Here is a 24,469-nt window from a genome sequence, read left to right on the forward strand (position 1 = left end):
GCGATGCATCCGCTCTGGTCGGTCTCGGTCCCCTCGTCTTGTGCGCTCTGATGCCAGTGTACCGGTAAACAACTGTCAACTGTGTGTGGATCGTCGGGGGCACGGGGGACGCCCGTTTCCCTGCGAATTCCATGTGCCGTGCTGGCATCTTTGCTCGCAAGCACAATCATGGACTGCCTCAGCATTACGAGGGGATGGCATTACGGCAATGGCATGAACGCATGCTGACTTCAGCTATACGGCCATGTTCAAATATCGAAATTATTTCGTGCAGCAAAAACCAGCTAGTACAACTAAACGTGATACTTCTTTTATAAATATACTGCATATATATAACTTTTATCTGTGTCGAAGTCTCGTGTCAAAAGGAGAGCGACTAAGCAGCGTGATTTATTCATTTATTAATCTGCCAAATGAACCCGAACTGGCTGACCTCCCGCTGATCCAGCCCAAAGTATCATGGTCTGATCATTACAGGCATGTTACGCCGGGAGGCGCAGACGCGACCGGTCGCGTGACTGATGAAGCCACGCTCTCGACGATGACCCCACCGCTCAGCGCCGCGGGGAGCCGCGCGTGGGCCCACCTGTCAACGTCACTCGCCGTTACAACCTGTCGGTGAGCGGAGCGGAGGCGGCTTCCCACCCAAAAACGAAGCCGCAGCTCGCTGCGCCACTCCCTAATTAAGGCCCCACTAATTTCACCTCCCCTCCGCCGCCACCTGCTCAGACTCTCACCGACGTGTGGGCCTTTATGTTAGTATGGACCCACACGTCATTTGGGTGTCGTTGGGTTGCGAGGAGTGGCGGATCCCCGCCGAAGGAGGCGTCAGTGTGGTCAGCAGCTTTAATACGAACCCAAAGCCTCAGTCCCGATGGAGAAGAAAACAAAACAATACAGCCAGTGGAAGCCCGCCGTGCCGTGTGCCGAGGCGGACGGAGGCTAGCTACCAGCTTCCGCCGCGCCGCAGCGCATGCCGCAGGGGAATGCGGCGAGGGGCAGTGGGGCCGCCGCCGCGACGGTAGGTAGCTGCTGGGCTCGGCTCGGGTCCGTGGGGCCGCGGGAGGAGGGTCATGGGGGTGTGGAGGGAGGGCGCGGGGTGGTGCTTCTGCTCTGGCGGCGGCGACGACGGGGGGCGGTCGGAGCGGGTCAAGGCAGCGATCTTCTCCGCGAGGTCCCCCGCGCTGGCGGAGGTCAATGGGCTGGGGACCGGCAACGGGAGCGGGAGCGGGCTCCTGATCCACCGGAACCTGCTACTCACCACGCACGGCAACCTGCCCTCCGCGGCCGCCGCCGAGGACGCCGAGGCGCGACTCGGACACGGCCGCCTCGTCGCTAGACTCGAGCCTCACAGGTTGAAACTCTTCTTCCACCTCCTGAAGCCATCCAAATTGCTGCAACTTCTCTAGGATTGCTTGCGCTTGTGTGGGATCGGAGCCTTTGGTTATCTGGCTCTGGCAGTGATTGCAGATCTGCCTGCTCCGCCTGCTGCCGAGCAAGCATGACCAGTTGCTGTGCGGAGCGGGTCCCCACGCGGCGGCATTCCGCTGATTTGTCGGTGGTGGTGGGCGAGCTGTTGCTGTGCTCATGATTAGCAGTAATGCGGCTGATTAGGAAAGGGAATTGCTTCTGAATTGTGGGGTTTCTGTTGGGTAGTTGGTAGTAGCAATCGTCGCTGTATTGATAGTGGCAGGAGCTACACCTCAAGCAGGTGCTCAGTGCTCACAAAGTTCTGGCAGTGTAAATGGTGCCTTTTAGTTGTGGCAATCGCCACTGGTATTTTGGAGAAGGTTGCATAGATCTTTTTTGGTTTTTTTGCTGAGTATAATACTGTTTAAATTTTGTTTCTTTTATTCCTTTGTAAAGGCTTTTGAGGCTATCCAAGAAAATGTACGAGTTATGACACCAACAAGCAACAATAAGTGGTTCATGATGAAAAAGTAGCAGCAACCTTGGATCATAAAAAGTTCAAAGCAAAGCAACCTGTTTTTACATTTTATGTCACCTTAGGTGAACTTCGCTCCTCAGTCAGAAACTGGGTCTGAAAAGTGCACATTTTATCTGTATGCGTTGTTTTTGCCTGGATAAAATTCTTCATTATGGCATTCCCAATATTTCTTGCTTATGTTACTTGTTGTTATGTATCCAGCGTTACTTTCTCTCTAAAATGGTTTTCTTTCTGTGCAGATTCTTCATTACAAGCTCAATTCTTGACCTTACAATAGTGGGTCTGGATTATACAGAGGGTGACTCAACTTTGCAGAGCCAGCAACCTCACTATTTGAAAACAAGCTGCAAACCAAGCCTAGATCATGGAAGTGCAGTGTACCTACTGGGACATACAGGGAAAAAGGAACTGGTGATTGGTGAGGGCAAAGTAGTTATTGGCACAGACAATCTCATAAAGCTCGCAACCAATGGGGTGACATGGTGCCCCGGATCTGCCGGTTTTGATGCCCAAGGGAAGCTAGCTTTCATGATTTGTGATCCAATGAAGTTGGCGTCTTCTCCCACCACCAGATCATCCTCGGCATCCTCATCCTCATCACATTCTTGGAAGAAGGATCACCCAATGCAATTTGGGATCCCCATATCCGTGGTTTGTGATTGGTTGTATCAGCATTGGCAGGGAAACTTGGATGAGGTTACCAAGCCAAAGTTACCTCTTGTTCGGCTGATGTCCAGCAGGAGTGATCACTCAAGCACCTCTTTTACTCGTCGTCATGTGTTCAAGCCTGACGACGAGAATGATGATGCCTCTGTCTGTTCAAAGCCTAAATATCAGCAGGCATCAGGAAGCTCAGCCACTGCAAGGATTTCGCATGAAGCGAATCCTCTAGTTGATCTGCGCACTAGCAGTGAACAGGGGATTGCAACACCAGATATCTATGAGTCGCCAAGGCCTTGCCAGGCTCCGAAGGATGCTGCACCAGTTCAACTCTTGGACATCAACTTCCCACCCAGGGCTCCAAATACTATCTTTCTACCACTGCCTCTGAAGCAAATGCTTTCTGATGAGAACAATGTTGAAACATCCAAGCCTAAAAATCGGTCGAAAGACAATGGTTTCCCATCTGGGCTGATGTGGCACCGTAATAGTGAGGCTGAGTGTCGGGACCCTCCCGTAGCTCGTCAGCGTGAGGATTGCAGCAGTGAGGGGCAGTCAAGCTCGTCACCTGTTGAGATACTGGAGTATAGAGGTCAGGATCATTATAGCAGCGAAGAGGAAACAATGTACTCAGCTGAAACCATGGAAAGCAGGAACATCCCAAGCCCCAGGGAAAAGCATGTGGGGAGGAGCCAGAGCTGTGTCACCTACAGCAGGTGGAGCTCTCCAAGAACCTCATCAATGCAAAACGGAACATTGCGAAAGCAGCATACGCTGATCCCTGTGCGGAAGACACACTCACAGAACACGGCTCTACCACAGAGGAATCACGACTATTTAAGCCCAACAGTCTCCTCAGCTATGAAGAAGAGGAACTCCATGGAACAGCAACAACCCACAAAGCCTCGGCAGAGCGTTGTTCACTCTTCCCCAAAATGGATGTTTTGATGGTTCTGTGCATCTGGTTTTGTGTGTGGAGAAGATGAACAAAGAATTGCTGTTTTGGTGGAATCGACTTCTCCTATGTCTCCTCAAAGCTTTGTGGGTTGGTGATGTCTTCCTTGCCCAACTCTCTCACTGTCTCTCGGATTTTATTTGCAAAATGGCTACAATAAATAAAGAGAAACAGAAACGTAAAAAAGCAAAAAAAATCAACATGAAAGGTTACAGATCAAATGTGTTCAGGGCATCTTGTGTGAGCTTGCTGCGAAGGGTTGCCATCTTTGTGTGTAGATTGGATAAGAACTGATACAGACTGGAGTATTTAGCTTACGAGTTTTAACTAAACAGTTTAATGATGATATTTGTTTTTGTTTTTGGTATTCATCCATGGGCATGAGGACTATAATCATTTTGTTTGCCCCTGCATTGCGGTGCGATGTACGCCATCCTGAATTATATCAGGATTCTAGATAGTTGAGGGTTTGGCTTCCGAGTGACCTTTTCTGTTCTTTTCTCTTTTTTCACTTTACCAGTTGAAGCAGTCAGGCAGATACAGCTACAAAACTGAACTTTGTTGAGGTTTCAGAGTATATATTGTCTGCAATGTGTTGGCTGTCTGGCAGGCTGCAGCAATGTAAATAGCTTTTATGGTGAATGATGTGGCAGAGTTCGTCGTGGTCCTCTACTCTCCTGTTTGCAGTTCAACAAGCTTAGCGGCTGTTGTTTTTAGTCTGTTATTAGGATCTCTGACAGATGGGCGCCACCTTACTGAATACGGCGGAATCCATGTATGCATTCGTTTGCATACGCATTTCAGTCATCTAGACCGAAATTCATCAGCGTGCTCCCTGGGAAATTCCTTCCTGAAGAAATTCGGGATCCTTCTGTGATTAGGGTTTGCATCACCTCTGCTTCGTGCTGACTAGCTGATGACGAGTGCTCGGTTGCATGACATACATGACAGGCCTTCGCACAACCGAAAATTGGAGCACAGCTGCCGCAGTCTTGATTCACGAATCGTGATTCTTCGAGTGAGCATCTGGGTAGCCTGTGCGACGGCACGTCAACAATGCCAGGCAGGCAGCTGGCCCAGGCACGAGAACACATCAAGCACGAGAGATCAGGAGTCAAACCTGAGCAATGAATTCATGCCCTGCTTGATTTCTCCTAGCGCAACGAGAGAATCTTACATGTATGAAGTACTAAAACGAAATTTATTTGCAAAACCACTTCACAGATGGATGTAACTTTTCGCGACGAATCTAATGACGGTAATTAATCGATGATTGACTACAGTAATACTACAGTAACCAACCTTTAATCATACGGTCAAAGGTATCATTAGATTCGTCTCGCGAAGTAGTGTAGGATTGTGGATTTAGTTTTGTAACCTATTTTTATTTAGTACTCTTAATTATTGGTCAAAATTTGTACTAGGTGTGCTATGGAGACAACCAAACAGGGCCCCAACTAGCTAGCATCCATCGGCACTGTCTCCAGGTTCCGTCGATGCCCTGTGCACATGGAAATGCTGCTGCCACTCTGTCCCACAGGGGACATAGCACGCTTAATCATTTCTCCATACATGTCACGGGCGATAATTTTGGAGAGATTTTGTCACGGCATTCATCTCAAAACATACAAGTGCCACCTTGATATAAACAACTCCATGTATAGGTCATGTTTAGTTCCCACCCCATAAACTCCGTAAACGCAAAAAAAACGTTACATCAAATGTTTCGACACATACATGGAGTACTAAATGAAGTCTATTTACAAAACTTTTTGCATGAATGTGCTATAAATCGCGAGACGAATCTAATGAGCCTACTTAATCCATGATTTGCAACAGTGATGCTATAGTGACTGTTGGGGATTGGACCTTCGGGTCAAACCCTTGCCCTCGGAAATGCTCCATAACCTGTTCGCAGGGCCACAACGAAATGGAGCCAAGCGTACCCGAAGGTATCGGATGAACACTAAGAAGCGCAAGCTCGAAGACCATGACCTTCGGGCCGAAGGATATCACCTTCTGAAGGCCGAAGGTGACGGAAGGCTGCCAGAAGCGCGAGCGCAAACACCAAGGCCTTCGGTCCGAAGGGTGCCACCTCCATCGCGCCGAAGGTGACGAACGGCCACCCGGAAGCATAAACTCGAAGATCAAGACCTTCGTTGATGGAACCTTCATGGCCCAAACTCCCGGAGGTACCCGAAGGTTATTGCAACCTTCATCGACTGAAGACATGTGAGTAAAACGTAAATATGTAAGAAGGTCGGAGTTGTACACCTTCCGAATACGTGAGAAGGTCGGATTTGTAAACCTTTCACCTTGTAATTTTACCCCGAAACCGGCTGAGAGTGAGCTGTAAATAAGTTGGGAGGGAGCAATTTAGGTAATCCTGGCTGAGGGCTAGGGGTATAAATAGCCCCCTCTCTCCACAGTGTAAAGGGTTGAATTTTCTAATTATTATTGGAGAGTTCGACACTTACTTTCATTGCCACCTTTCCTACTGTTCATGCTCCCTGTCTGGGCATCTACTAAGCAAAGATCCCAACAACGACCATCCGCTAATTATTGATTAATCATGAATTAATTACCATCATTAGATTCGTCTCGCGATTTACAACCCATCTGTGCAAAAAATTTTATAAATAGACTTCATTTAGTACTTCAAATTAGTAAAATTCCAACGCAAAATTTTTTTGCGCTGGAACTAAACACGGCCATAGTACAGAACAAAAACACATTTCTGTAGCATCAAAGTACAATTTACTCACAGCACCATGCACATTAATGGCCTACAGGTTACTCCATGCAGATAGGAAGATAAATAGATTTGGGAATGAGATGAGATCCATCATAAATAGATTTGTCACTTTTGCAGCTGAAAAGTCGTTGTGTAATCATGAGCCTTAAGCTGAAACTATTATATTCTGAACGAGACTGGATGCAGGAGTGGCACCAAGAAGAAGAGCACATGTGGTAAGTAAGATTCAAATTTTGAGTACTTCTGCAGCCAACAATCAGATATCAGAGGAAAAGTTGTATCTTACTCTGGAAAGATTTGCACATGAGCTAATCATTTCTTCGGCGACTCAAACATCACTTATGCACAACTTAGGCACTACCTTTCACCCTTTGGCATGTTTCTGCCTTTAAATAACTCGAACATCCTGAAGATGCACCTTTTGTTTAGGAAAAAGAATAGTACAATGTGGAAATACACATTTTCGTTACGAAAATGGATTTCTGAGGAAAAAGAATATTACAATGTGGAAATACACATTTTCATTACGAAAACGGATTTCTGAGTTCTAGCCACATATTGGCACCCGAGTTAGCTGAATGAAATCTTTTCTTTGGGAAAAAAAGGGCAATGCATTCAGTACAAATTTTTTGACAACATAAGTTCAAGCAAACAAGAATTTTCTGAGTCGACTTTGAAGCATGGACATATGATGAATGTTTATGCATGTTCACTTTTGCAACATGGGAAATTAGACATCCTCCGCAGGAATGGACGGGCATTGCAACACCGGGAGTCATGATGCAAGTTACATAAATAATTAAGCTTCACTAGCAAAACAAAATCCATAGCTAAACTTACGACCAATTTGAGATGCACAGGGCAATATGCAGTTTTTTTTAACAAATTGACAAGAAAAATAAATTTAAAGTTGTGCAATAGTAGGATAAATTTGGACCAGTGAGACGTAAAGCGAAATAGTAATATCTAATTTGCGTGTATTATTGATGGGCAATATTAAGAACACGACTTGTAAATATCCCAGATATTTTAAAATTGCTAAATCAGTGAAGAGAACATGATTCCTGAAGCATAACTTGTTAGCATATAGTGTAGCCATAAGACAAGGTAAGCACTCACTATTAATTATCATAATGTTGGATCTGTCAAATATTTTGTGAAGACAGAAAAGAGAAAAAGAGGAACACATACAATAGATGAGCTGATAAGGTCTGTCCGATCCAGTCACTATGAAAAAGAGTCGCCACGATTTGATGAGCTAATACATTCCATGCCACGATTGAGATGCAAGAGACAGCATCCACTACAAGGCACTAAATCATCACACCTAAACAACCATTATTCCAGCTATCAACTAGCCACTATCAACAAGTAGTATCCTAATCAGACATCCATGTGTGGAAAGGGATAAACAAAATCCCACAGGCAGAGGACCAAGAATACTGAAGAAAACCCTAGTGAAAGCTTCTGTATATTGATTGATGGATTACAAAGGAGATTACATATAAATAGGCTGAGGAGCCAAGGGTCCACAGTGTGGACGCAAAACTGAAGAGGTTCAAGCCTAATAACTATCAGTAGTACTGCACAGAGCACTAGGCCGGTGCATTCATACTAGGGGAACACAAATACAGTCTAACACGCCCCCGCAGTCAAATCGTCTGGTGCCCAGACATTAAGACTGGAACGAAACTCCGAGAAGACTGAAGTGGGCAGTCCTTTGGTGAAGATGTCGGCGAACTGAGAGGTCGTCGGAACGTGAAGAACACGAACATCACCAAGAGCGACTCGCTCCCTAACAAAATGGAGATCAATTTCCACGTGTTTAGTGCGTTGATGCTGTACAGGGTTCTTGGACATGTAGATGGCGCTGATATTGTCGCAATAGACGAGAGTTGTTTTGCGCAAGGGAGTGTGGAGCTCAGTCAACAACTGTCGTAACCAAGTGGCTTCAGCAACGGCATTGGCGACTGCCCTATATTCGGCTTCAGCGCTTGAACGGGAGACTGTGTTCTGGCGCTTGGAAGACCATGAGATGAGGCTGTCACCAAGAAAGACAGCATAGCCAGATGTTGATTTGCGTGTGTCAGGGCAGCCAGCCCAATCTGCATCAGAATAGACGACCAGTTCTTGCTGTGAAGACGGTCGAATAAGCAGGCCCATATGAAGTGTGCCACGAACATAGCGCAGGATGCGCTTTAAAGCTGCCAGGTGAGGTTCCCTTGGGTCATGCATATGGAGGCAAATCTGCTGAACTGCATAGGAGAGGTCTGGCCGAGTGAAGGTGAGATACTGTAGAGCACCGGCAAGACTGCGGAAGTCTGTCGGGACAGGAACCGGATCACCATCGGCAGGGAGCTTTGGATTCAGATCAACAGGGGTAGTGCAAGACTTGCAATCTGCCATCCCAGCACGGTCAAGTATTTCTAGCATATACTGACGTTGGGAAAGAAACAAACCAGAGGGCGTGTGCTGAACATGCATTCCAAGGAAGTGATGCAGCTGACCAAGATCTTTCAAGGAGAATTCATGTTGGAGTGCACTGATGATCCTCTGAAGCAGGCTCGAAGAAGATGCCGTGAGAACAATATCGTCAACATATAGCAAGAGGTAAACTGTATCGGCACCGGAGTGATAGATGAAAAGCGAGGAGTCTATCTTTGCCTCAGTAAAACCAAGCTTCAGGAGAAATGAAGCAAACCGGCTGTACCACGCGCGTGGGGCTTGTTTCAGTCCATAGAGAGACCGATTTAGACGACAGACAAAATCCGGGCGAGCTGAATCCTCAAAGCCAGCGGGTTGTGCACAATAGACAGTTTCAGACAGAGTACCTTGGAGGAAGGCATTGTTGACATCCAGTTGATGAATGGGCCAAGAACGCGAGAGAGCCAAGGACAGCACAGTTCGGACGGTTGCAGGCTTCACAACGGGACTGAAAGTCTCAGCGAAGTCTATACCGGGGCGCTGGGTGAAGCCGCGAAGGACCCATCTTGCCTTGTAACGCTCAAGAGAGCCATCAGCCTTGAATGTGTTTGAAAACCCATTTGCCTGTCACTACATTGGCACGAGGTGGTCGTGGAAGGAGATCCCAGGTGTTGTTGGCGATGAGGGCAGAGTACTCAGCCTCCATGGCCGCGCGCCAGTTCGGGTTGGCGAGAGCGGCCCGGTAGGTGCGGGGAATTGGAGAGAGCGGCGCAGCCTGGAAGATGGCGGGCAGGCGGATGCCACGCTTGCCGCGTGTCCTCATGGCATGCTGGTTGGTGACGGGTGGACCAGGTACTGCTCCAGCGGGGAGGCTCGGAGAAGATGTCGATGTCGGAGGTGAGCCTGATGTCGGCGCAGCACCGGACGCCGGCAGGACTGGGGCACCAGGGGATGGTGCAGCCAGGGCGTCAGGGACAGGAGGAGCCGAGCCCGAAGCGATCGGGGCGCCGCGGGCCGCCATGCGGGGAGGCGGCGCGGTCGAGGCGCTAGGGGTCACCTCGTCGGGGGCCGCGGCGGGCGGGCTGCCAGCAGGAGGGGCCTCGGTGCGGCGGGTGTAGACGATGCCGAATCGTTGGCGCGGCGGCGGGGATGGCGCCGTGGCGGAAGTAGTCGGCGCCGCCGCGGGGAGGGGCGTCGCTGTAGGGGAGGGCGTCGCCGCGGCCGGCCGATGGGAGCCATCGGGGGGAGGGGTAAACCGCGGCGGCACCGGCAACGGCCCACCAGAGGGAGAAGGCCCGCCAGAGTGTAGCCGCGCAGCACACGGAGCCCACGAGGCCGCACAAGGCAGCGGTGGACCAGGTGCCACGCCAGAGGCGGCCGGGAGTGGGCCTGAGGCTGAGGGCCCACGAGCCGGTGTGGTGGAAGGACCTGCAGGGGGGAAACATGGTGATGGTGGAAAGGGCACCGTCACAGGGTTAGATAAATCCTACAAAAACTCAAAGGCCTCGTAGGGGGGTGGTGAGGGGTCTTTGGCGAAGGGAAACGAGGTTTCGTCAAAGACAACATGGCGGGATATAATGGTGCGGTTTGTGTGACGATCGAGGCAAACATAGCCCTTGTGGTGAGGGGAGTAGCCAAGAAAAACACATAAAGTGGAGCGGGGAGCAAGTTTATGGGCGGCTGTAGCGGAGAGGTTTGGGTAACATTTGCACCCGAAAACCCTTAGGTGCTCATAGGATGGCGGGACACCGAACAGGGCAAGGTGGGGGGTGGAAAAAGAGAGGGTTTTGGTGGGGAGAATGTTAAGGAGGTGTGTGGCCATCCCGAGGGCGGCGGCCCAAAAAGAGGGTGGGACACTCGCATGAAATAGCAAGGAGCGAACGACGTTGTTGGTGGTGCGGATAATGCGTTCGGCTTTGCCATTTTGAGCGGAGGTGTAGGGGCAAGACATGCGAAAGAAAACGCCGTGGGACGCAAAGAATGAGCGAGCACGAAGATTATCGAATTCGCGGCCATTATCACTTTGGATTCCTTGAATAGGGACGCCAAACTGAGTGTGTACGTACACGAAAAAATTCGACAAGGTGGGAAAGGTGTCAGACTTGAGACGTAAGGGGAACGTCCATAGGTAATGGGAATAGTCATCAAGAATGACAATGTAATATTTGTGACCAGAGACACTAGTAATAGGCGAGGTCCAAAGATCACAATGTAATAATTGAAACATGTGACTAGCACGAGAAGAAGAAGCATGAAATGGAAGGCGAATATGTCGACCAAGTTGGCAGGCATGGCAGAGACCATCAGTGGTGCTAGATGTACACTTGATGGCGGCAGATTGTGCTAGCTTGGAGAGCGTCTCATGACCGGGGTGGCCGAGTCGTTGATGCCAGAGCGACGGAGAGGAGGATGCAAGTAGTGCTGAGGCTGAAGGTAGCAGGGGGTAGAGAGGCCCGGAGCTGTTACATCTGACGATCTCGCTCCGAGTGGGAAGATCCTTCACAGAACAGCCAAAAGGATCAAATTCCACACTGCAGTTATTGTCAATGGTAAACTGACGAACGGATATGAGATTCTTAATAAGGTTTGGAGCAATAAGAACGTTATTAAGGTGGAGATTATGTGGGAGATGGGCAGTGCCAGTGGAAGTGACAGGTACAAGGCTACCGTCACCGACAACAATGCTAGTGGGAGAGTAGACAGAGGAAGGTGCAGTGGAAGAGAGAGTACCAGCATCGGAGGTGACATGGTTGGTGGCTCCAGTATCGAAATACCAGCCGTGCTGAGGAGGCTGTTGCAGCTGGAGTGTCTGAAATTGGGCTGTTAAGGCCTGCTGATCCCAGCCACTGTTGTAGAGGTTGTCGGCAGGAGGAGGACCCAGCGCTGGATTTGGGGCTGGCACGCCCCACTGACCGGCCCACTGGCCGGGTGGCCCAGCGAGGAAGGCGTGAGGGGGCTGGGCCGGCCCAGCAGGCGACGGGCGGGGCGGACCACGAGGCCCAGGCCACATGTGGATGGAACCTGTCCACGGATTGTGGTAGCTGGGCCAATAGCCGCTAGCCCCTGGGCCTTGGCTGCTCGGTGGAGAGGAAGCAGAGGAAGCGGAGCTGCCGCCGCCGCCGAGCCGGCCGCCGGCGTTCCCTGTGCCATGGCCGCCCCCGGAGATGCTGCCGCCTCCGCCGCCGCTTCCATGTTTCTTGCCACCGCGCTTACCGCGCTTAGAGAAGCCCCCAGATGAGAATCCAGGGGGCCCCTGCTGTTGCTGCGGAGGGGCGCCGGACGGACGAGTCCCGTTGGAGGAGCTCTTGCCGCCACTGGAGTTGGAGAAGAGAGCGGTGGCGGGGGCAGCCTTGGCCATGGTCAGCTCCTCAATCCGAAGATCGTCACGGACCTGCAGGAAGCTGGGCAGGGGATTGGTGCGGCGGAGGTGGAGGCCGATGGCGGCGAACCGTTCGTTGAGGCCGCGGATGATGTTGAGGACGAGAGTGCGGTCGGAGACAGGTTCGCCGAGGTCGCGGAGATCCTCCGCCTTGCGCTTGTAGAGCCGACAGTAGTCAGCGACGGAAAGGTCGCCCTGGCAGAAGTTGCGGAAGTCGGCGTCGGCGTACAGAGCGCGCGTCGCCTGATTCCCGAGAAATTGGGACTCGATGGCGAGCCAAATGTCGCGGGCCGTGGCGTGACGCTCGGAGACGGTGTCGGCGAGGTCGTCGGAGATGGTGCCGAGGAGCCAAGTCCGCACGACGCAGTTCATCCGGACCCAATCAGCGGAGGTGGGAACGGTGATGTCCGACAGGACATGGCGTTCCAGGGAGTACCGCCCAAGAGCGAGGAGAAAGGACTCGCGCCACCGGGCGTAGAAGGTGGACGTGACGTCGAGCTGAAGCGGGACGAGGGCGCGGATGTTCTGCACCGAGACCGCTTGCGCGTGAAGGTTGAGGAGCGCGGTGGCCTCGTGCTGAGCAATGACGTCGTAGGGGGCTTCATCGTCGACGGTGGCGAAAGAGACGTTGTCGTCGTTGCCGTCGGTCGGAGAAGGGGGGTTGGCCGCAGCGCGTTCCCGCGCAGCGCGGTCAAGAGCGGCGCGGAGGCGAGCATCGGCCGCATCACGGTCTGCCTGTGCCGCGGCGGCCTCGCGTTCTGCCTCAGCCGCACGGGCGAGGGCAGCGTCGCGGGCGGCCTGGCGAGCGTTGGCAAGTTTCGTAGAAGCGGAGGGCGACACCGGCCGACCATCGGGATGAAGCGCGGCCGCGGCCGCGGCCGCAGCGTCGACATTGTCGCCGGCCATGAGCAGCGTCTGGACGACGCGCTGGAGCAGCGCCTAGACGGCGCGCTGGAGGGGCGGCGCGCTTGAAGCAGCACCTGGTGCGGAAGAGAGGGCCTGGGGGAGAACCTAGGCGTCTGATACCATGAAAGCTTCTGTATATTGATTGATGGATTACAAAGGAGATTACATATAAATAGGCTGAGGAGCCAAGGGTCCACAGTGTGGACGCAAAACTGAAGAGGTTCAAGCCTAATAACTATCAGTAGTACTGCACAGAGCACTAGGCCGGTGCATTCATACTAGGGGAACACAAATACAGTCTAACACCTAGCAGTGATCTCCAAATCAATCCAACCCCTTCTCTCTCTCTTTTTTTTTTCTCTTCAACCAAATCAAGTGTAGCAGCTACACAACGTAGTAATGATCACAGCAAAATACTAGCTAGAAGCAATAGCAATCGCCACTTAACTAAGCAGGTGGGGAATTTATACATATTCCTTACTACCCCACTCTCTCACTCTTACTCTGACCAATTTAATGAATCCCGCGGACAACAGCAGCCGCCGCCTCAGAGGTTGCATCCGAGGCAGTCGCAGGACTTGGGCATGAAGGAGCAGTACCCGAAGGGGCGGTTAGGGATGTTGCAGTTGATGGCGTAGCAGCAGGGCGCGAGGACGCAGGTGTGCCTGTCCCCGCCGCAGCAGGTGCAGGGCGCGCAGAGCTGGAAGCTGCCCCCGAGCCGCCGCCGCGTGTCGTTGAGCCCGAGCACCATCGCGCCCAGCTCCGCCTCCGACGGTGCCACCGGCACCAGCCCCCGCCGGGAAGGCGCCCCGGGTCCCGCTCCCTGCGCCTGCGTCGCGAAGCACAATGTCAGCGGAATTGCAGCGAATCCGAGCTAGATTCAGCGGGGATTGGCCGGTTGGGGAACGCCGACGTACCTGGGAGCCGCTGGAGGCTGCGGCCGACGAGACGAGCAGCAAGACGAGGAGAGGCAGGAGCCTGGGCATGGCTTCTCGGCTAGGGTTTTGGCCTGGGCTGCGGCGGCGCGCGCGCGGTTGCAGTGGGGATTTGGAGCGAGCGAGGAGCGGACGGGTGGATGGAAGAGGAGGGAATGCGAGGGGGGAGGAGAGAGGAGTTAGGAGGTGGCGGAAAGGGGTTGGACTGGAGGGATCAGGAGAGGGGGCACTGGGAAGCTGGGGGAGGAAGTGAAGTGAGGATGCGAAAAGGCGAGGGCGCCTCGGCTTCTTTTCGGGGAAAGCGAGGCCGCGGCTCGGGATGGGAGATTTGGATTTGGAAAACAAACTCCTCCCGTTCGCACACGCATGGGATGGCGTCATGGATGGACTGGTCCGGGCTGCTGCGTTGCGACGGACGGTGGCGTTTTGGCGGACAGGAGAGGGAGGCGTTTACCGGAGAGCTGACCTGATCCGTAAAAAAGGGCGCTCGAGGACTCGATCGACGTGTCTCTTCAGTTCAAGTGTTCAACGCTCAACGCCAACGGGGGATCCAGCATAGGTTTCAGCAATCAGCAACATGCAATGCGGGGGATTCCTGAGTTGTTTTGGTTGACGGCAACCCAGCTGCTACTAGTGGTGCTAGTGCATCAGATGGAGCGGATCCACCCGACCACCCGTCACAGCTCTGGTACGCGCGCGTGCCTGATGGAGAAGTCTGCCGGGTCCTGGACACTGATCAAGATCCGATGGCCGATCTTTGAGAATCTGGGCAGTCCGTTGGATTTACCAGCTTACGGGGTGATCCTTCCTCTGCCATGATTTTCAGCAGGTTGGTCTGCCAGCCCAGTGATCCAGTCCACTGCCACGCCTCACTGTACAGCCAACCTGAACGCGGGATCGAGATGATGACAGAAATCAAACAGAGAAATTACCGGAGACATGCCGTGAAACAACTGCGATGTCTGTGCAAAATACGGAGTACGAAAAAAAATACGGAGTACGAAAATGACACGATGCCAGTCGCTTCTTTCAGCAACTTACCATAGTTTTGAGGTAGCTGCTTTTAAGCTCGCCTGACCACAAGAAATGCGGTCGGACCAGGCTAGGCGCCTTCTCATGACCACATAAATCTCGGCCGTTGGAGCCTTGGAGGGGTGCGCCTTACATCAGAGTCCATGTGTGCGAAATAATGGCGGCGATGCGGACGGGCGATCTTGGGCTCACTTTTGATCTCCATTTTATCTTGTCCGTGTGGTATGAGGTCTCGATGCTGAGGAAGGATGTGGATAGGATGCTTCAGGTTCAGCAGTGAATCACTTTCCAGTCTCTCTCTGTCTTGCTGTAGGCAGTAGGGATATTTGCTCAAAGCAGCAAATCAACATTCACAGCAAAAATGAATCCAGGTATCTGGCTATCGTTGCTAAAGCCCATAAATGCAGGTCGCAAATAAATCCATGATATAAATTTGTATTGCAGAAGAATGATCGCCTCCAGGTTTCAGCAGTTCAACTCCTTTAATTCGGAGCATTTCCTACCTTGCAAACTGTTAAATAGTGCAGGCACATGAAAACTGGAACTCTTCCAGTCTTCCTTTAAATATTATTCAGATTGCAATAGGTACTCCCAAAAGATCTGGATTAACACAAAAAAAAGGGGGGGGCTGTACATCTCCGGTAGCAACTCAATTTACAGAACTTGATTCCGGCTGAGAGTTAGGAGAAACATTCACAGCGCCTGAGACAGCGCGGTGGATTTTATACATCAAAGTAGGTCAACTGAAAACAAGCGTCATCTAGGATGGGTATCCAGAACCAGATGGGGATCCCAGAAGTCGTCGAGCCATAGGTACATTAGTTGATGCGGATGCAGGAGAAGCTGAGGCTGAGAAACTGTAAGCGTAGACTCCCATTGGAGCAGCCATTGGATGATCAAACTTACAGTTGGCCCCGAACTTACAGATGCCATAACGCGAATAAAATTTGCACAGTTCTTCACCCTGGAAAAATAAACATAGGATGGTGTTATCAGCCTGGGGATGATCAAAGATAGTATACCATGCAAGGAAGTGCAGCAAAAGGTCTAGTTAAAGGCCAATCATGATCGGTATCTATATGTAAGCAGACATCAGTATACCACTGCTCATTAAGTAACTTGTATGCTACCAAATCAGTAAACGGAGATACTTAATACGTGCCCCAAAAAATTATTAACTTTTAACAATGCTCTATTCACTCCAGGCATGAGGCATCAAGAATGACGCTCTTGTAAAATAGTGGGCTTAATGTCCGAACCCTCAAAAATTCTTTATGACAAAACAGAACTCAACCAACAGATATCAAGAATGGTCCAATAATGGTATCTTGAATCTGCGTCTTTAGCTTATTTACTAGTGTGCATTTACTGCTAGAAGAATGGAGTAAATCAGAAATCATGCCACTGCAAATAAATCATGAGAAACAGCATGTGCTAAACATCCTTCATTTTTCTTTATCTGCCACAAGTCATCTCTTTATACACACAGACCACATCTTCAGTTTTAAAATTCTCATAGTGCAGAACTGCTAAGCAGTAAAAAGTCTAAACAAATGATAAATGTTACAGAAACAGTACAAGGTTGGGTTGTGGTTAATGACTTACGGGACGTATTGGAAGACCCATTGGACTTAAGACACAATCTGGAGGCGGCAGTGATCTCACCCGTGGATGATGGAACTTGCACACTGCACCGAATTTACAATCTCCTGTCTTCATGTAATATTGGCATTCTGGTTGGTCAGGTCTCTCAGGAAATACATTCTCTCTCTGCAATGCATATTGAGGCACAGGAAATGAACTGGATCTGTAGGGTGATAACATTCCCTGGTTTCCTGAACTAGCTTCGCCTTGTTGAGAGGTTCCATAGGTTTGCTGAACCCCTGGTGACTGCAGTTGACCCTGGGAAGATGATACAGATAGCATTTAGCACTTTAGAGGCAAGTCAAATCAACTGCCTACTCTAAATACTAGTAACTAGCTACAAAATAACTTATGTAAGATGAGAAAATCAGTGTCACAAATCATGAAAGAGATCAAATAAGTAGGAGAAACGAGTTCAAATAGGTACAGACAATATACTTATGCACTCCCTGTTGTTCTAGGGAATCTCTCGAGAATGTTTAATAAAGTTTTGAAGGAAATTAGCAGAGCTAATAAATGCAAAATCATGATTACTTCATAATTGTAAAATTAAACTGCATCACTAGAGCAAATGAACTTACAGGATATGAATTCCAGCTTGGCACTTGAACAAGACCCTGAGGTACAATCATTGGTGCATAGTTTGAAGGACTTTGCCATCTAGGGCTTGGGATAAAAGAAGCGCGTGGAAAAGCCCAGCTTGCCATAGTTCCAGGATAGGACTGAGGACCAGTGCTCGCAGAGGAATGTACAGAAGGATAAATAGGAGAACCACGTGAAGAAGGCACCACATTGAAAAGTTCTGGATGGTGGAATTTACAAGTATTCGCATATTTACACTGTCCTGTTTTTAAATAATATGCACACTCTTTTTCGTTCTACAAAAGTAAAGCAGACTTCTTTTCAGTACAGCAAACAGACAAACATTGAAAAAGAAGGATGTATAACTGTCCCCTAAGAAAAGAACGAACCGGGCGGAGTGGATATCCTAATGTGTTTAGCTGCACCCTTCCTGCAATTCCAGCCTTTTCCCTGGGATGGTGAAATTTGCATGTAGGGCCAAACTTGCATGTTCCTGTCTTCAGATAATACTACAGTAAAAATGTTAAGCAATTTTCAGCTTCAAACTTGAACAAGTATAGAACCTAAAGCACTCATAGTCTAATGTACGAGTACAATCACAATCTAGATTATTGTTCATAAATATGAAGACTATGCCCAAGTTCCTTTCTAGCTGCAAGAATTACCAAGGGTCCATAACCTTGATATATAGTCTAAAACTATATTCTTGTCTCTGCTTCTTTTTCTATTGAAAGTGTATGAATAACCTAAGCAATTTCTTAAAATCATCCCACAAGAACACAACCCATTGACCACATATAGCACTGCCAATCACAAAACCATCGACACAAATATAAAACTTCAATGACTAAATCATGTTTCTGAAAAACCATTGCCACAAGTAAACACTTATATGACTGAATCATGTTTCTGAATGACAGAAGAGTTAGTTACTTGGAGTTACCTGACATTCTGGTTGTCCCACTCTCTCAGGATATTCTCCCTTCATTCTGGCAGAGGCAATAGCCTAAAATTAAACAGATTCAACCTAACTTGAGAACAAAATGGGATATGAAGTAAAGAAACAATGTTTAGTTCAATAAAGATGTAAATTACAAGGAATAACCAGCGCCACCCAGTGTAGAGCATCACTAAAGAACACAATATCACAGCTCTCAGGAGTAACTAAAGCAAACTATGAGACAAATAGGTGACTCTGTTCTGTTAACGCTGATATGGAATTGAGCTATTCTGGCAGATTGGGTGAAGGTGATAGCCACTGACAGCAGCTCATAAACTATGCTTCAAAGATCATATCGACATACAAACAGAAACCACTAGGTCACATGGGACAAATAGCACCAACCTCACCATAATATGAAAGGATAGAAGAAAAGATGGATCACAAGGGGAAAATAATCATATTGACATCCTGCAAGTTAAACTACAGTTCTTCTGCATTATATTCACATGTTGTTTATATGCACCAGACCACAGGACTAGCAGATTGACAGAAACTTTAAACTGCGCAGAAGACTAATAAGCACCTCGGACAAAACCTTATCAAGACACATCATCACAGCTTTGCTTTTGAAGCATAGCTCCTTGCATTTTGTTAAGTGGTGCAGCTGTACATTTGGTCCATGGACATAATTTCTTCCAACCACACTTGGTTCTTAACAATGCTGCCCATATACATAAGAACAAAGATACCAGATAATAGCAGAATATCTGGTGATTCACAGCAATATGGCACATAAAGAGTTGGGATTGGAAAAGCAGATATTCACCAGATTCCTATCCGGAGGGTGATTGAACCTGCAGCTCATGCCAAATCTACACAATCCAGTTCTGAGATAGTATGTGCAGTCCGGTTCACCCGGCCGCTCAGGATATGGCCCAGGTTGCATTGTGGCACCGCTGTTCATGGCCATCTGTTCCCACATCCCCTCTGCAACCAACATTGCACATACACTTACAACTTGACTAGAAACCAGTATAATTTGGAAAACGAAGATCAACAAGGGTGCAATGTGAAAAATTCACTTTAGGTCCCTATGAGCGATAAAATCATCCACATTTTGTCACCACCGCTGTTTGTGAAAAAAAAAATAACCCACGGAAAATAACTAAATCATCAATACCTTACGGTGGGTAGCAAAATTCTAACAAGGCATCCGTGAAATCCGGATGCTACACAGGCTAGACAAGAGGTCGAAACCTCCTGAACTAGTAACCGCCAGGCTAGAGCCAAAAAAAAAACCGACCCAATTTCACACCGACGCGAAGATCACCGCACCATCCTAAAAAACAGCTCTCGGCACCGCTAAAGTAACTCGGATTAGCAATCTATGGCTGACAAAAAATTGCTGCAGGAGCAGACAGTGATTCCACGAAAATATACGAAAAAACAGAGCATCTGAGCTTAACCTACACGGGGAATTGAGCATCGAAACCCCAATTCACCGAACCGCGCCACAGCTCGGGCGCGAGCGGAGAGAGAGGAGATGAAGCCCTAACCTCCATAGAGCGCGGAGGGGTCGGGGGAGGACGTGTCGGTGGCGGCAGCGGCGGCGGCCGTGGCGGAGGGCGGGGGGTGCGCGGGTGCGGTGGTGGCGGAGACCGTCACCGCCGCGGGAGCGGATGCCCTTCCGGCTTCGTCCATCGGCGGAGAGCGGCGGCGTCGGCTTCCATCACGCGATCGCGGCGGCGGGAGCAGCTGCTGCCGCCATCCCTGGGCTCCGGCGAGGGAGGGGAGCAGCGAGTGATCGGTGTAGAGAAGAGAAGAAGGGGGGGGGGGGGGGGGGGGGGGGGGGAGGGCCCTGCCCCTCGTATTTATCTCTCTCTCTCCCTCCCTCCCTTTCCGGGACGCGGTTTTGCTACGTGCACTCGCGCGTGACGTTGCGGGGCTCCTCTTTGGTTGTAGTTGTACGGTAAAGTGCCAAGTCTTTGATTTGATTTAAGGATGAAGTCCATTTTACCCCCTAAAGTTGTCAACGAATCCGAAAAACACCCTGAACTCGAAAACCGGGCAAACTACCCCCTCAATTCTTCAAAACCGGACAAACTACCCCCAAACTGGTTTCCATGGTGGTTTTAGCGGTGGGCCCCACATGTCAGCCTGTGGGCCCCATATGTCAACCTCTCCTTTCTCGATCTTTTTCTCTTTCCCTCTCTCCATCTCCCCGGCCTCGACCTCCCCCCTCTCTCTCTCTTGAGTTCGCCTGGCAGCCAGGGGGACCGCCGCCTCCTCGTGCCCTCCGCCGGCGCTCCTCCACCCCCTCCAATCGTCGGCGCCCCTTCTCACCTCCCTCGCCGCCAACCAGACCCGCCGCCGGCGGCCCTCCGCCCCCTCCCTCCCTCTCCTCCCCTGTTCCGCATCCTCTCCGCTGACCGCTCCCTTCGCTCGGTCATAGGCCGGCGGCGGGCCTCGCGGCGGCGCGACAGAGCAGGGGCCCTGCCCCCGGCGAGATCCACCCCGGATCGGCAGCGGGCCTTGCGGTCCTCAACACGAGGGTGCGCACGGCACATCCTCCTCCTCCCTCCGCCGACGCCCCTCCTCCCTCCGCGCGGCGGCGTCCATGGCGGCGCGGCGGCGTCCTCGTCCCTCCTCCTCCCTCGCGGCTATGGCGGCGACCAGACCCACGCCGCCCTTGCTCCCTCCCGTGCGGCCCTGCTCCGTCGTCCTCGTCCCTCCTCCTCCCTCACGGCCCTGCTGAGCGGTTGGGAGGCGCGCGGATGCGCGGACGCTGCGCCAGGCAGTTGGGAGGTCGAGGCTGGGGAGATGGAGAGAGAGAAAGAGAGAAAGAGAGAGGAGAGGCTGACACATGGGGCCCACAGACTGACACATGGGGCCCACCGCTAAAACCACCATGGAAACCAGTTTGGGGGTAGTTTGCCCGGTTTTGAAGAGTTGAGGGGGCTAGTTTGCCCGGTTTTCGAGTTCAGGGGTGTTTTTCGGATTCCTTGACAACTTTAGGGGGGTAAAATGGACTTCATCCTTGATTTAAAAACGAGGACAGTTAAAATTGTTGGCGGAAATGAATTTTTCGCGGGAGTAGTGTATTTTAGTATTTAACCAAACAAGATCAATACACTTGTGCTGTATAACATGTGTAACCAGTAGTGTTGTCATTTACTTTTAAACAATAACCAATATGGCAATTCCATCTGATGGACACTTATTTTTATCAAAGAACGTGATGTTTATACATGATGTTTCAAGTCAAGGTGGAAATTATTATCACATTACCAATAACAAAATGGGATAAATTGACCGAGGACACCAATTTAGGTGCCATCGCTCTTTTTAGCTACAAATGAAGGTAAGACAATGTATGTTGAAGATGTTTGCTAGGGATATCAGTGAGTTGTTCTAGTTCATTGATATAGTACACTTTCATTCCCATCTTAGTTGCAAATCTGGATTAATTTATTTTGAAGAGTTTTCGGTTCATCCAATTTCCCTAAGAAAAAGTAAACGTACATCCCAATGCTCATGTCGCATCACCACTGTCTCCTATAAAAATTACACGACAAAATTTTTTTCCGACCATGCCTGAGCACGTTTTTCATTAAAAAGAGAATTACACGACAAAAATTACTATTCCATATTCAGATATACTACGATGTTTAAGATAAACTAATTGGTTTAAAGATAAAATGTACATGCATTTTTGTACAAGCTGCAGATCCATAGAATCGCGGATAACTTCCTCACAAAATGACCACCAACACACGCGCTGGTGCACCTAACAATTTGGCAGTGCTCTTTTGTATGCATCTCGCAGTGCGGGGGGCTGCTGCTCATTTCTCTCTTTTCTTTTCTTTTCTTTTCTTTTCTTTTCTTTTTCCTCAAGTTCGGCCCCGGCTTTCATGCGCTCGCTTCCTGGCCATCTTTTTGTTCGGGTGTGAATTGTGAGGAGAGGAGCAAGGGCATGCGACCGGAGTGACCTCAGCCAGTCGTTCCGGCTTCCCTTTTCCTTTCCCCCGCCCCGGCCGGCCCTCTCTCCCTCTCCCGGTTTCTGGCCTTTCCGGCTTTTATTTCCGCTCGATGCCTTGCCGCGTATCTCCCCCGCTTTCCAATTCTCCTCCCCCGAGAACATGTCCCTTTCGCTCGTGGTCACCGACCACCACTTGCGCGGCGATTCGGCGGCTGTGGCCTCCGAGCCCGGTCCTCTTCCTACGGCGACGCTTGGAGGCGAAGCGAAGCCGAGCTCGCATGCACGCGACGCGGGCGCCGCGCGTCGTGCGCTGCGGCGGTGGTCACCGCGGGCCTGGTGGTCGATGGATCGATGCCATGTCGCCGCGCGTGCCGCTGCGGGCTGCGGCGGCGTGTATGCCGTTCCAGTGGTCACCCGCGTCGCGCCGGCCGGCCGTGGTGCCGGATCGCAGGGGCCGGACGCGTGCGGGTGCGGCACATCAGATGCGCGCGCGCCCACTTCCGAAGGGGAAAAAAAGCGTGCGGCGGCAGGCACGGAATCTCGTGGGGTGGATTTCTTTCTCCCTTCTGTGCCTTTCGCGTCCCCTTCAAATTTTCTTCCTGATCAGAACAAACAAAAAGAAGGTTGTGGCCTTGTGGGGCGTTCTTCAGATGAGGCATTCCGAGTGTTTTTGGGATATCATCGTGATCGGGAGATTCTGTTGTTTGACGAAAATTGGGCGGGTAGTGATACAAACCTTTTTTTCTAGAAGAGAGGGTGTACAAGCCGTTTTTACGCGCAGCCGCGATAGACTTAGATGGACCATGGCCTGTTCGATGGTCATGGGCTCATGCAAAGCCCAAAGTTATATTTGGGCCAAAACACTTATACACCCTGTTCGCTGGGCTGGAGCGGCTGGCTGGGGCTGATTTATGTGAGGGATGAGTATTATAGCGTTGTTGGTACGGTAGCGGCTGGGTACTGTAGCAAAAGATTACTATAGAATTCCAAATATCGAGAATCTGACCATATGCGGTGGTACTGTAGCAATGGTGGTACTATAGCACTGGTCCGGCTGGACGAGCCAAACGAACAGGGTGATAGATGACACATCACTTGTCCACCCGCTGGACGGCTCGCCCACCACTCTGGCAGCGCTTTGCCTAGCTTGCGGCAGCGCGGAGGCCATCGAGGAGATGGTTTTCAACCGACTTCTCCGCGCAAGGCTAGGCAGGTCTGTGCAGGGTTTACAAAATCGGTGGGAACCGGTCCGGTTCCGGTTTGGGCCGGTACCAAACCGGCCCAAATTCAAAATTTGAATTTGAATTAAAAAATGAAAAATCCCAAAAAATTTCTAAAAATACTTCAAGGTGCGACGAATCTAATGGTGTCAAATTTTCTCAAAAAATCGTTTGTTTAACATACTTTTCGGGCATTTAAAGTTAAACTAAAAAAGAAAAGGAAAAAAATGAGACGGCCCATTAAGACCCACTTGGTAAACCGGTCAAACCGGCCGGTAAACCGGTCAAACCGGCCGATATACCGTTCCAAACCAGTTACACATGCGATTTTAAATTTGGATTTGAATTCAAATTGGTCAAACCGGCCGGTATACCGTTCCAAACCGGTTACACATGCGATTTTAATTTTGGATTTGAATTCAAACCGGTCAAACCGGTCGGTAAACCGGTCAAACCGGCCGGTATGAACCGGTTGAACTGAGTTTTTTGAATTCAAATTTGAATTCGACCGGTACCGACCGGTTTCCGACCAAACCGGACCGGTATACCGGTACCGGACCCCGACGGTTTGGTCGGTCTGGTCGGTAAATGAAACCCTGGGTCTAGGTAGCCGCGACGAGCACAAGCTCCGCCCACAGATAGCATGCATCACGAAAGGAGGTCACCCTCGTCACGATGTCCATAGCTCGCCCGGCCACCTGTGTTATAAACGACGGCGAATCAATAACGAAAAACAATAAGATCAAACTACAGGAGACGCAAGAATTTAAAATAAAAAATCCTTCCAATGCGAAAGGAAAAAATCACGAGTGCCAGCCAGCAAATCTTCACAATATCGGATATGAGTTTTATAACGCATTGCGGCGGTTTACAAGAGAAATTAATTGTTGAGGAGCAAATCCTAAAAAGCATATAAACCGTACCGCGGGGGGCGGCCCCCCGCACCCCCAGGCGTCTGGTGTGGGCCTTCCACAATGGGCCACGGCCTAAGCCTTCCGGCAATAGATCTCTGATTCGTTACGTCGGAAGTCAGCCTTTTCTTTTATGCAATAAATTAGAATCACAATATAACAGCCTGTTCCACCTCCACGCTCATCCGCGCCGGCG

At 50.3% G+C, this 24,469-nt stretch overlaps 3 protein-coding genes across 4 annotated transcripts; 1 reads left to right on the plus strand and 2 right to left on the minus strand.

Annotated features, from left to right (window-relative positions):
- The first annotated feature begins 871 nt into the window (after positions 1-871).
- LOC120709053 lies at positions 872-4,235 on the plus strand. Its single transcript, XM_039994567.1, has 2 exons — positions 872-1,354; positions 2,188-4,235. The coding sequence occupies exons 1-2, from the start codon at positions 1,074-1,076 to the stop codon at positions 3,554-3,556; spliced, it is 1,650 nt and encodes a 549-aa protein (XP_039850501.1). The 5' UTR covers positions 872-1,073; the 3' UTR covers positions 3,557-4,235.
- Positions 4,236-7,468: 3,233 nt separating this feature from the next.
- Positions 7,469-14,257, minus strand: LOC120709055. 2 transcript variants are annotated; one of them, XR_005689570.1, is made up of 3 exons: positions 13,945-14,257; positions 13,334-13,856; positions 7,469-7,772 (listed from the first exon to the last, which is right to left on the minus strand). XR_005689570.1 is itself a non-coding variant. In XM_039994569.1 (2 exons), the coding sequence occupies exons 1-2, from the start codon at positions 14,011-14,013 to the stop codon at positions 13,575-13,577; spliced, it is 351 nt and encodes a 116-aa protein (XP_039850503.1). In that variant the 5' UTR covers positions 14,014-14,257; the 3' UTR covers positions 13,145-13,574. The 2 variants fall into 2 exon arrangements, 1 of the variants encoding a protein (XP_039850503.1); XM_039994569.1 differs by lacking the exon at positions 7,469-7,772 and having other exon boundaries at positions 13,145-13,856.
- Positions 14,258-15,513: 1,256 nt separating this feature from the next.
- Positions 15,514-19,978, minus strand: LOC120709054 (zinc finger CCCH domain-containing protein 12-like). Its single transcript, XM_039994568.1, has 7 exons — positions 19,720-19,978; positions 18,990-19,150; positions 18,164-18,226; positions 17,610-17,729; positions 17,220-17,516; positions 16,600-16,896; positions 15,514-15,958 (listed from the first exon to the last, which is right to left on the minus strand). The coding sequence occupies exons 1-7, from the start codon at positions 19,862-19,864 to the stop codon at positions 15,755-15,757; spliced, it is 1,287 nt and encodes a 428-aa protein (XP_039850502.1). The 5' UTR covers positions 19,865-19,978; the 3' UTR covers positions 15,514-15,754.
- Positions 19,979-24,469: the final 4,491 nt, after the last annotated feature.

Source organism: Panicum virgatum, chromosome 5K (assembly GCF_016808335.1).
Source record: "Panicum virgatum strain AP13 chromosome 5K, P.virgatum_v5, whole genome shotgun sequence".
NCBI classification, from domain to species: domain Eukaryota; kingdom Viridiplantae; phylum Streptophyta; class Magnoliopsida; order Poales; family Poaceae; genus Panicum; species Panicum virgatum.